General features: G+C 40.3%; 1 protein-coding gene across 1 annotated transcript in view; it reads left to right on the forward strand.

The window, feature by feature from the left end:
* The first annotated feature begins 5,359 nt into the window (after positions 1 to 5,359).
* Positions 5,360 to 13,201, forward strand: part of GALNT11 (polypeptide N-acetylgalactosaminyltransferase 11) — a 38,203-nt gene continuing 30,361 nt past the window's right edge. The window contains exons 1-3 of the mRNA XM_009991459.2: positions 5,360 to 5,669; positions 9,482 to 9,605; positions 11,585 to 11,751. Of these exons, the coding sequence (XP_009989761.2) occupies positions 5,375 to 5,669; positions 9,482 to 9,605; positions 11,585 to 11,751 (586 nt within the window). The 5' untranslated portion in view covers positions 5,360 to 5,374. The remainder of the gene's footprint in view (positions 5,670 to 9,481; positions 9,606 to 11,584; positions 11,752 to 13,201) is intronic.

Genomic DNA, 13,201 nt, shown 5'->3' on the forward strand with positions numbered 1-13,201 from the left:
GTCAGTGTTTAAGCAGCGGCTGGTCATAGAGCCTGTAGCTACTTTTGCTCTTTAAGCTAAAATATTGTGAAATGTGGTTGGCATTTTTTTTTTTTCATTAAAAATATTGAAGGCTAACACACTGGGCCAGTGTTAGAGCTGCACAGGTTGCTAATGACAGCCTCTCCTAGGCTCTCTGAGAGAACAGAGTTGTATTGTTGTTGGGCCAGTTATTAAATTAATGTAAATGTTTCTGGGTTTGATATATGAAATGGATGTCATGCTGGTGCTGTAAGGATGCTACAAAAAGTTGGTGCATCATGGAAATCAGTACTGCACAGTAATTGCTGAAGCTCAAGTAGGCAGGTAGGCTCCTGGAGGGTTTTTTCAGCTTTGCAATTGATTGACTTTCAGAGACTAAGTTACTAATATTTAACTTTAATAGTTCTCTTCAAAAAAAAAAAAATCAATGATTTACTACTTGTGCAAGGAACTGAGACTTCTGTACTGGAATTCATGAAAATTAGAGAGGAATATTTTACTTCTGGCATTTCTGGCATGCGAGTCTGCAGACTGAGTTCCAAGGCTTTGCCAAAGCCTGAAAACTGTCAGACAATAAATATACGACAGTCAAAACAGCAACAGGAGAGACTGAAAGGCAGAATATTGGTTAGAAATTCTGCAGATACTGTGCCTTTCAGTTTTAGTCTCTTCTGAGCTGGTGGGCGCAGTTTCTGAGATAATTCTGTTCCTTTCTTGGTCACCCCACCTGCCTCCAAAATGGATTGTAGCTTCCTGATGTCGGAGATGCTGCCACCTTGAGTGATTTGTCTTTGTCATATTAAAGTATCTCTGAACTCCTAAGTGCACCAATGCCAACAGCCATAAACTCCATGTGTTGTTAGGATGTTGTGTATGTGAATGAATGTTTAGGAAATACTTCAAGGTGTTATTGTTTTATTATTTACTGTGAAAGCTCCTGTATTGCCAAGGGAGAGGAAGTGTTTTCATTTCATTCTGGATGTTCTTCACTATCTGCGTTTTTGGGAAAGAGAATTGTTTGAGCTGTTTTGGAAACTTACTTTTGGCAGCTGCGTTGATTTCAGAAATGAAGGGGAGAAACACAATAGACCCTTCAAGTCTAGTCTCAGTTACCAGTAATTGAGGAACTGTATTAAGAAACAATTCTTCTTGATATGTTTATTTAAATCTGTTATTTAATAGATTTATTTTTTTTAATGGCAACTAGTATTTTTACTTGCAGAAATAGAAATGAGTTTTAACTATACTGTCTAAATAGCAATTTAGTGATGACTGGACTCAGTGTTACTGTATTTATTGCAAAGGTGAAAATTATTCTCATGAGCTCATTGACATTATTATCTGGATAATGCAATTCTGCTTTTTTGATTTAAGGTGTTTCTATCTAACTGTTCAAACCTGCTACATTAGCAGAGCTTTAGGGCTGTTGACTTAAAAACACATATAATCTGTTTTGCTCATGCACTGTGTATCGGGGCTGAGAAAGATACCAATACTTTGGATTTAAAAGACATCCTTTGCATCTCCTGTATTCAGGACTAGTTTGTCTCCATTAAAAAAAAAAAAAAAAAAGAGGGAAGAAGAAAAAAAGAATTGTTTGGCTTTGCTTAAGTTTCAAAATCCTGCTTAAAAAACCAACTGAGAGAGGATGGATGTTTAAGACAATCATCAGGGTATTATGACCATGCACAGGCAGTCAGAGACAGTTGTTGGGTGAATTGGCGAAGCATATTTCCTGGAAGACTTCACAGAACTGGAGAGCAAAGGCGTCTGGACAGCGTAAGGCTTATTCATTGTGTCTGGATGGCTTGCAGAAGAATGTCATGGGTAGGGAGGTGGATCAAGGGCCAAGTGGCTGCCTCTGTGAACTGTTTCCTCCTGGTTCCTTGTGACCAGCCCCAGAATTCTCTCCTCCTTCCCTCTGGTGTGTATCAGGGTGGTTGTTTCTTCATTGCATGCCGAAACGACTGAAGAGATGCTTGTTTCTTGGTATATTGAGGAGAGACGGAAATGTATTAGTGTGATTGCACTATGTATGCATAAAAGTATAGGGCTGGAAAGGTTCTCCTGGTTCCTCAGGGCAAGTGCCAGGCAGGACTTATGTTGCTTAGGACTTGAAAGCCTACTGTGGCTTCTTTGCTAAAACACGTCTGTAGGAAGTCATGGTCAACCTAAAACCATCTAAAACTGGAGTGTGCAGCTCTGACGCAGATTGAGACTGATGTGGCTGCTTAAATGGTAGAAGTGGTTGAAATCCATAGGACAGTGGTTGTGAGAATGCGTATGTGTTGGTGAATAAAGTAAACTAATAAGCCTCAATGTGCTTTTCATAGGCACAGTTTAAATTTTTTCCATTTTACCTTCAAAAGTAAGTATCTAACAAAACATTTTGTACTTAAAGAAAATAAATAGCGAGTCTGTATTTTCCTGCCAAACGTATTATCAAATGTCTTGGTTGAATAGCAAGCTACCGAAAGGGCCTGGTTTTCTGCATTGTGGAGGTTATGCCGTTTGATTTAAATGCAGTGTTTCAACCTTTGTATCCTTCTACAAAACTGCAAAACAGTGAAGGAGGGGAAAAGAAAGTAATTCTGCTCGAGTAAGGAGCATGTGAAAATAATATCACACGTAGGTTTGCGCTTGTTGCCTTTGCAAGAGTAACCAAGTGCGTGCTTTCAGCCTGGTCAGAGGGCTTGCTGGAGATGGAAGGGATGTACAGCAATCTTTTCACTCTGGTGACTCCTAATTTGTCCCTTCCTCTTCAGCCTGCATGTGCCTGATGTTGGTCACAGCAAACTTTCACTGTAGTGTGGCTGGAAGGGCCACAGCAGCAAGGTGAAGCTGTGAGGTGTCAAAGAGGTGCAAGAAGCCGAGGAAATACTTAGTCCATGATGAATTCCGCTCTGCGTGCCTGTCTTCGTACCATTAGCTGTGATAGTAAGGGTTACCTTTGGTTTTCCTGTGCAAGCTGCAGTGTGGATGTATCCTTGAACAGTTTGAAATGAAGAAGTTCCTTCTCTGTTAAAGGAATTTTTATCGTATTAGAACAATTTTGTTCCACAATGTAAGTGCATATGCCGTGATGTTAGGATTGTGCCTCTGTGTTACCATAGTGAGTGGAAAACAGTTCTAGCAGGTTTTGAGGAGCAGTGTATTAGGCTTGGACAAGTCTTCCATCAGATGACCTCCTTGTGGCCGTGCAAAAAAAAAAAACCACCTGGCAAGCACCCAGATCTTCTTTTAGAGATAAGTATTAATTGTCTGCAGACTGTCTGACAAGAAGAATTATTATAATTAGAGGATATAACTGTTTATCTAATCTTGCTCCTTTGCAGCCTTGCATGCTTTTTCTGAGCCTGGGTTTGCCTCGCTGTGGTCATTGACAGAGAATAAGGCACTGGGGATGGGTGGTCGGTACCTCTCCAACTGATAAACCCATTCTGCTTGCCAGAATGAGGGGTTTTTAATCATTTCTGCCCCTAGAGCATTTGCTGCCTGGCTAATTTCGTGGCCCTACGGTTCAGCTGCAAGACGTGTGTGTGGCAGTGTTAAACAGCCTGTTTCACAGCGTGCAGTTCATCGGCATCCTCAGGGCACAGGGGCATTTTCAGATTTAAACCCCGTTTAAGACCTTTTTAAGCTCCGTGGGCTTAACTGCTGCGTAGATTGTTGCCTTGCAGAAGTGAGGTAGTTCGACACGGTAAGAATAATTGGTAGATTATTTTTGAAGAGGTTTGGGTTTTTTTGGTTTATTTTACTTAGTGGATATTTTATTTTTGGAAAGGAGACAATGACTTGCCGCAGTCTGGGAAATGTGAGCTTGAATTTTGACATGTATTCTTTTTGGATGCAAGTCACCTAGGACTGAGAATTACATTGCCAAAATAAGTGGGATCTTTATAGGTTTCTTTGGGATCATGAACGCTCTCTACCTCTGTTTAGTAGTTTTCCATCTTGAGAAGGGAATAATCTGTTTGTATTCATAAATGTTGTTGTGGTTTGTTCTGTGCCAGGCTGACCTGAAGACTTCTCGTAGTTTCCGACTTCTTGAGAAGTCTGAAAAATGCATCAGCATTAAACCCTTGACTCCTCCCCCAATACTTTATTTTCTTGAAAAAATGTCTTGCTAATTAAAAGGTGATTAAATAGTTTCCTGACTTTCTGTTACTGTGCAAAGAATTTGTTGTGGTTACATAATGATGAGAGAAATCTAATTCTTTGAGTTAGTGTTTTTCTCATTTTTGGGAACTAAGCTGTATAGTTTTGAGGGGATTTCTTGGAGCCTTGCTTAAATTTGAGAAACTCCAGAAAGTTTACCTGATTTTCCTGGGGCGTAAAGAAAATGTTATCACCAGCTTCATATGCTTCACTTCTGGGATTTGCTTATGATGGTAATTTTCAGTATAGTTTAGGGAAATTGTGTTAGTGAATGGGTGCCTAAAGTAAAACTCCTGGCTAGGTTGCTTCCTTCCAGCTCTAGGTGGACATCTCCTCCAGGGAGTATAGAAACTCTCTGGAGTTTGCAGAGGCCTGCAGGAACCCAGTAAATTACCTTGGAGCTTTTTGCCTTTTCCCTATCCCATATCTGTTTCCTTTTTTTTCTGCAGAGACGAGTATCTGTAAATGTGACTCTCTTGGTCGTATGTGTTGTTAAATTGCACCCTGTGATTCCTGGAATTTCTGGGATGCTCGTGATAGCTGCTCTTAAATTTGAGGCAAGGAGGACTGAACTATGTAGCTTTTTGAGTCTCCGTTCTCTCATTCCATGCTTTAGGATAGGAGCTTAATTACAAAAATGAACATGTATGTACGTACTCTTGGGCAGCTGGCTCATGGTGGGCCTGCTTGAGCAAGGGGGTTGGACAAGGTGACCTCCAGAGGTCCCTTCCAACCTCAGCCCCTCTGTGATTCCATGAAGAATCAGTTCCCTGTGTGTAGTATATTTAGTTAAATAATGTTATGTTTAAATGAATGCAGGCATGCAAGGAATGTACTGCTATGGAAAAGAGATAATTATGTAACTACTATGAGGGAAAATTAATCATTTTTGCCTTTAATTGTGATGTGTCACTGGGCTTTTTGTGATTGTTTGCTTCACGTTTTAAAGCAATAGTATCTACACAGAATGTGCAAACTGGTTGTGTTTGGTTTTTGAATGGGAAAGTGAAAAGGGATTTCATTCTTAAGGTCTGTGCTTAAAGCTTAAGTTCCAAAAAATCATTTTATGGAAAAGCAACCTATAGAGTGCATTTCCTAATGCGCAGACCTGGTGAGGTAACAGGCAGCACTCTCAAAATGTGTGTTTTCACTTTCAGGTAATTGAGAATGGGTCCTCAACGATGCTAAGTCTACAATGGGAAGTGTCACACTTCGCTATTTCTGCTATGGGTGCCTTTTCACATCTGTGACCTGGACGCTTCTGCTCTTTGTTTATTTCAACTTCAGTGAAGAGAACCAGTCCTTCAAGAATGTGCCCGTCAAGGGGCTGGAACCTCAGAGGCCGTTTCCAAAAAAATTCTACCCCCGTTTTACGCGCGGGCCTGTTCATGAACCTGAATTGCAACAGAAAGAGAATAAGATAGGAAATGGTCTTGGAAATCATGTCCAGGACCCAGTTAAGGGAGAGGCAGAATTCTCTCCCGAAATGGGTAAGTGGTTTCTGGTGCTGGTGACAAAATTATTAAAACAGTAGAGGAAATGAGATACTAAGGTTGTCTGGTTGTTTTTTTTTTTTTCTGAAGGATTGCAGGGAAAATTGTGTAATGAAGTAGTTTTGTTTGTTAAAATGCAGATGGTACTTGTGACTCTCTTCACTGGGAATTACTTGAGATTTATTCTATTGTGTTTAATCCAAAATATACTGTTCCTAACACTTACGGCTGTGCGGTTGAAGTGCTAATGAGCAGGACTGGATTACAGCAAGGTGTCTACCCTTCATGTAGGTCTTGCTTTTGGAACGTTCAGTGTACGCTTGTTTCATATCTTACTCCTGTGTTGACTGGGCTCAAATACATGAGCTTTTGTTAGCCACAGAGAAACTTCACTCATATGCAGAAATTAAAAATAGCTTGATAACAATACACAATGAAGAGGACCCGTTGATTTGGAGAATATCCTTGGAGTATGAAATCATCTACAAAAAATGCATATGGGACAAATTACAATGAAAGATTTATTGAGATGACAGTGGTTAGGGCCAAATCCTGCTTACTTTGCACCAACAAAGGTCTGTGTGTTTTGTTGGAACATATTTCATCAATGAGATGATTTGGGTTTGTCTTCCAGGCTTGCCTTCCAAACTAGAATACTTTGTATATTTAGCTGCTTGTATATTTAACTGCTTGCAGCTTCGTGTTCACTGTTGTGTTCAGATGTGAGGCATGTTGCATCCTGGCCTGCAAACTTGCTTTAAGTCTCGAGGCAGATGTTGAGTGTTGTGGTACCAGTGCCTGCTTCTTTGAGTGTTATGGCACAGTGCCCTTCGTAGCCAGGAGTTAATCTGATTCAAGTCCTCTGTCATTACTTTGGATGAATGCAGCTTCAAGAGTTTATAGAACTTTACCAAACTTCAGTTTCCGAGTTGGTCATTAGAGTTGTGTGAATATGTAGGAAAAAAGCCAGTTCACGTTGTGGCCTTACAAATGTTTACCAGTTCACTGCAAAAAGCAGGAGAGCTGAGTGAGGTGAAGGCCAGTCCAGAGGTGGTGATTTCTTTCCAACTATTCAGTACCAGCCAGGAAAGAAATTGGACCTTTTTAACTGAGAAGTCCCTTGATCTTCAAACCAAGTGACTGGTTTGGTTGGTGAAAGCCAAACGGAATGATAGTGCCAGGATAAATTCTACATGAATCATCAGGAGACAGCTGGCTCTCTGTTAGGATTAGATCAGGTGCTGCAGGAAAGGGCTTCCTGTCTATCTGGGGTAGGATAGTGATAAACACAAAGCAAAAAAACACAAAGAGAAGAAATTTGACATATGATAGCCAAAACCAAACTGTCGTCTGGTAAGACAATCTTCCTTTCTTTTCTTTTCTTTTTTTTTTTTTTTTTTTAATCTAGGAGAGCCACATAACACTGCAAAGCCCTTATTTTCCAAGGGCTTTTGTCTGCTGTTTGGACTGAAATCTTTCAGACTTTTTGCGTGCATTTTGGATGTTTTTCTTCATGAGAATGTTTTAAAAATATTAGCATTCCTTCTTTGTTCAGAACATCAGAAAAAAGTAGTTAGTGGTTGGTTATGGAAGGATTGTAGAAGGAACCATTTTAAGCCTGTGCTTTGTATAAAGAAAATGTGTTAATTCGACCCAGTGGCTCGGTGTTACTGTGACACTGGTAAAGAATGATTGAGCTGGGTGTCTGAACCAACAAGCTGGAAATCTTCCTTTGGAAACGCATGTGGTTCAAAGGAGGACTGACCGACCGCTTTAGACCACTGAGGAGTGCCGGAAGAGTGGCACTGCCACTGGGAACAGACCTCATTCCTATCCCCGTGATGCAGCTTGTCCACAGTGGGAGCACTCATCAATGAGCATGATAGTGTCAGGCACCACAAGACGTACCATGTGGGTGTATCCCATGGCTTTTCCAGATGCCATCACCCAGCACTTCCCACTTGCTCCTGCACAAATATCAAGACATCTACTCTTGAGGTGTTTGATAGTGCAGCTGCATTGCCGTTGCTGTTCTCAAGATTAAAAGCGACAGGGTGGGAAACGTATACGGTGGGAATGTGGATGCACAGAATTCCTGTTAGAAGGTCATCTTAAACCTATAGGTAGATTTTGCTGCTGAAACACAACTCATTCTGACAGAGCTGTGCTCTGAAGGCCAACCAGGACTACTTGTATGAAAAGGAAGAAGCTTCAAAACTTTTTAAAAAACGCAATGGAAGAAAAGGTCATTAAGCCATCTCATTTTCTCTGGGCTTGAGCTCAGCTGGCTTTTACGTAGCTGTTGAAAACTGGTGAACATGAGGCATGAAGAGAGGCTGAGAGGTTTTGGTTTATTCTGCCTTAGAGAGAAGGCTAAGGGGTGAGATTTCATTGCTGTCAACAAGAACGTAATGGAAGGCTGTAGGGAAGATGAAGCCAGACTCTTTAGAGAAGTGCATGGGATTATGTTAAGAAATTAAAGCAAGGAGGAGATTTCCATTAGATAAGAGGAAAAAACATTTTCAGTGCAATGGTGGTCAAATGCTTGAACTTGGATATGAAAACACTGTAGAATCTCCATCCTTGGAGATACCGAATGCTTTCAAAACTTAGCTGAACCAGTTCTGAGCAACCTGATCTAATTGGACCTGCTTTGAGCAGGGGTTAGACCAGATGTCCCTTCCAACCTATGTTAGTCTATGATTCTGAAACATACTATCCTGGATATATTGTAGTATGGGAATGAGGAAGCTCCTTGTTAATTATTTTCTGAAAATTTTGAATCAGAGATGATGGGCAGAGTGGAAGGAGATAAATTACATGATCCTTGCTTACTTCTTGTACTGAAATTTCAGTGAAATTGCCTTGATAATGGCTGAAGAGGACATATGCCATGCTGAACAGAGACAATAAAAAGTCATTGCTCTGCTGCCTGAACTGTTGCAGAAGTGGCTAGCAGACACAGGTGGTGACTGCCACTTCCCTCCTCTCCCACCTTTTTTTCTGTAGAAGAGTTTAGTGAAACACCAGAATATGTTGTTTCTGTTCACACTGGTAAGTATATGGCTCAGTGAGAGAGAAGCCCATGGCACTGATTCAAGGCAGGCAGGATGGCATTGAGGATTTCAGCCTTGGCCTCTAGCAGTGTACTTATTTATACCATCAATTGCTGCCTGTGCTATGCTCAGCAGCAGTTGATGCTTCTGTTAAAATAATCAATAGAGAAACAGCTAGCTCTGTTGCTTTTTTACTTGCTGTCAAAGTCTCAGGTGATGTAAACAAGAAGTTGACAGTTTTTTCATAGCAATCTGTATGTTACTGCAGACTTGAGAAAGCTGCATGAAATTGGAGCTGCTATTGTGAGGGTTTTTCTACCATTGTAAATGTATTTTCTCTCTCAAAAATCCCATTACAGACTCCTCATCTGTGTGGATAGGTGGTGATGCATTGTGTGCCAAAGTCTATCCTCTTTTGCTTGTTTGATGTTGTTTTTTAGTTGGTGCTAAGAGTTAGAGGACATTTAAGTGAAGGGAGTGTGTCTGGTAAGGCAATAAACACAATGGAGTCATCAGTCTTTGGAGAATGATTTCATTTTATTATAGCTTCAAGGGTTACTCATAAGTACTACCTATTTATGAGGAGTAACAAAAATAGTTGCACAAAAATACACTTTGCAAAGCCAGAGGGATTTTTGAAGAACGTAATGGGGTTTAGGGGAAGTTAAAACATATGTTTGAATCCTTGATTGTTGCCAAAGGATGTTTTTGAGCCTGTTATCTGATCTTGTCATTTTGCTTTTTTTTTTGCAGGTATGATTTTTAATGAAGAAGATCAAGAAGTGAGAGACTTGGGCTATCAGAAGCATGCTTTCAATATGCTTATCAGTAATCGACTGGGATACCACAGGGAGGTGCCTGATACAAGAGATACAAAGTATGTACTAACTTATGGAGAGAACATGGTATGATTTCGTGTGCTCACGGACTTGTTACTCACATTATACTTGATGTAATGTTTAATGTTTTTAGTATTACTTTTCTGTTAGATACTCTTTCAGCCTCCTGTGTGGCTGAAAGCAGATTTTCAGCTATTTAAACAGGAGTGCTTGAGGTTCGGATTTTTATTCCTTGGCCTCTTCTTTTTTTGACTGAATATTCTTTCTAGAGATCTAAATTTTTTTCCAGCTGGATAAGGTATGTGATAGATAAAGCCCCACAGAATCCAGGCTCCATGAAAAAAGAAAGACTGCTACTCTCTGAAAGAATTTTTTTTTTCCTGATCCTTAATTCACTTTAAGAATGCTTAATGAAGAGCCAAACTGGATATACAGTTATTCAAACTTTTATCATATTAATTTAATTTTTTGGGGTAGTAGGATTGGTAGACAGCTGTTTTGGTAGAAACAAGATTTTGAAAAGAATACTTTAAATCAAAATCAACGTGGAAAAGAGCTAGGAATCAAACTTTCTTTCCAGCAATATTAAGACACATCCTGTGTCTCTTTCATCTTGCTAGCTGTATACTCAATTATTAAGGCATGCTACAGTACTTTTTTTTTTTTGGCAGCTTTATTTTGATATACTCAGTACTGTACCAGAAGAGATGCTGTAATGCTGTTTGGTACCTTTGAAAGATGGACATTGTGTTCCAATGTCCAGGTTGATGAGAGGCTTTCACCTTATGTACTATGTAGCATTTGTTGTAAGCCTGCAGAGGATAAGATACAAAAATGACTGATGGCAAAGGTGCTCTCAGTTAAAATCCTTGCTTGGTCTCTGGGTTGCATTGCTCTGAATACTTTCCATTAAAAAGCAGATATATTTTTTTTTAATAATCTGTCCAGTGTGTATGGGGGGGAGGGGAAACCACCACTGTAACAACAAAAAAAAACCCCAGCATTGAACTGAAAAATAAATAAACTTGCATCTGTTTTTCTAGTGGTTTCTTTGGTGTGGGTAAATGTAGTGAATTGTACTTGCTGAAATGTCTCTTCTAAGACCGAAGTTCACTCCAAGTCAATGAAGACTTTTTTTTTTCATTCCAAGTCAATCAAGATTTTTCTTGGGTTTTCATTTATAGTTTCTTATTTTTATTGGATTCCCTCATGCCTGGCATCTTCAAATGGCATTAACCTATGATACTGTGCTCTATTAGAAGTATGGACAACATTTGAAAATAAGGAGAAAGAACGATCTTCTGCTTTGAGTAGAACTCAGCTTGAAGATTAAGATACTTAGGTAGCTGCGTGTTAGTCAGTTGTCTCTGCTTTTATTATAATTAGCAGAGATCCAGTCAATGCAGTTAATGGAGCAATGCAGAGGACTTCAGCTGACAAAAGGCACTTGTCAGCCTTAAGATGGGCTGAACACTATCTAAACTCCACTGACAGCACTGACTAGGCTTAAATGTCTTAATTTGCAGACTGAATCCTAACCTTGACTGGCTAAATTGGTATTTAGCACCATTGGGGGTATTCTGGGATGTCCAACCTAGTCTCCAGCAGCTGGCCAGTAATGTTGTGGGTTTTTTCTAGGCCTAATGTCATATTTGCCATTCCTGTACATGTCTGAGCTAACCAGGGGTACTAGACAGTGTTTTGACAGCTGAAACAAGCCCTTGTGTTTTCTCTTGTTTATGTCTTGAGGATCTGTGATTCTCACTGCCACTCCAATCCATCATATTCTGTTTTTTAACAGGTAGCAATGTCAATTATAAGTCAGTATTATGTGGAGAGTAACTTAATATCCTGAGCCCTACTATAGATCTTATACAGCTGAGCTCTTTGTGTTCAAGTTAGGGGTTCTTCCGACATGTTTAATGTTTTCTTGTTATTCATGAAGTTTCACTAATGACCTAGCCCTATAGAAACCCCACTGAAAATGAAGTGATAACTACCGTTTTTCTGCTTGTAGGTGCAGAGAGAAGTCCTACCCTTCTGATCTGCCCTCTGCCAGTGTTGTCATCTGTTTCTACAATGAAGCACTTTCTGCCCTGCTTCGCACCGTACATAGTGTCCTGGATCGCACTCCGGCACACCTTCTTCATGAAATCATTTTGGTGGATGACAACAGTGAATTGGGTGAGAGAACATTTCACTGTATTTTGGTCAGTGACTTCTTGACCTTCCTGTATCTTCCTGTGCTTTATTGACTGGTCAAAATAAAAACGTGGAAGCCATGATGCAAAACCAATTTGTACTGGAGTTCATCTTCAAAAAGTGCCGGCCAGTGCAGATGCATGATGTTCTGAGAAGCCTGAGATTACATCCACTTTGACACCAGTGCCATTTTACTGGTGAGCTTTGTATCACATGGACTTGAACATTCAAAAACAGGTTTTGAAGCTAATAATGAGGAGTGTACGTTTGCGGAGGGGCTGATGAAGCAGTTGTTCATAGTTTAGCTGTTTTTAACAGTACTTTGCTTTGTCTGCTCTGGTACTCAGAGCAGATTACACTGATCTTTCTGTAAACTTTGTGGGCCAATACTGGCTGGGAATGCATCTGAAAGGACTTGAATGCACATAGCTTCAGCTGCGGTCTTGCAAATAAGTTGATGTGGCACTATGGAAACAGTGCGTCAGTTTGTACTTTCTCAGCATTTCAGACTGGTGGTGTGCTGGGATCGCAGCTCAGCCGTTGTTGGGAGGGCTCTGCGTGGCTCTTGCACAGCCTCTTGTGGCCACCCTGGGAGTAGCTGTCCCAGGCGCTTGGAGCAGCCTCTGCTCCCTGTCTGGGAGGGCCCTGGAGGGGTAGGCTTTGCAGAACTGCAGAATTGCTTTACTGTTGTTGAAAGATTGATGCTTCGGCATTTTGCTCTTGAATGATGGACAAGGCAAAGACAGACACACAATTCAAGTGTTTTGGCACTTCAAAAGCAAAATGCCTGTTGAGGAATGTGTTGGTGTAGCAGTACTTACGAGCAGGACTGTGCAAGTTCCCTGCTTGCCTCTGTACGAGTCCACAACTTTTTGCATTTTTGCAATGAGTTTTAGATTATATTTTTTTAGTACATATAATTTGGTCTTGTTTAGTTTCTGGGTTAAGGTCTCCCTTGCTTCAGAAGCCTGATTAGAGATGTGTAATGTAGAATGAAGTTCTCTTGTTATGCAGCTAGTTTATTTCTTTGAGGTCAGATCAAATGTTAAGATACAGGAGAGAACAAAGCTGACTCTGTCCCTTGCTGATAAGAATACGTAATATCCAAAAGCTTGTTTTGTGTTTTGGAAGCAATACATGTTCTTTGCTACAAAGTCTCTTGTGCAATTTGTTGATGTAAAGTTTCGTAACCTTCATATTCAGAACTAAGCTTACTGCAAAACTCAGCTTTTTGAACACAGTAATGTATTTGGTTGATTAATGCCTGTATTTAGGCAGTAATACAATCACTCTTCTGGTCTGTAGCTAATTTGAAGGCCAAATTAGATTCAAAACATTCAAGTAGCTACTTTTGCCTTTCTGACTTCAAATGAGCTTGTTTTGAAGCCAAAGACGGGAGGAGATATTGTTTATACAGAGAATTACTGCTCCT

This window comes from Tauraco erythrolophus, chromosome 7 (genome assembly GCF_009769465.1).
Source record: "Tauraco erythrolophus isolate bTauEry1 chromosome 7, bTauEry1.pri, whole genome shotgun sequence".
NCBI classification, from domain to species: Eukaryota; Metazoa; Chordata; class Aves; order Musophagiformes; family Musophagidae; genus Tauraco; species Tauraco erythrolophus.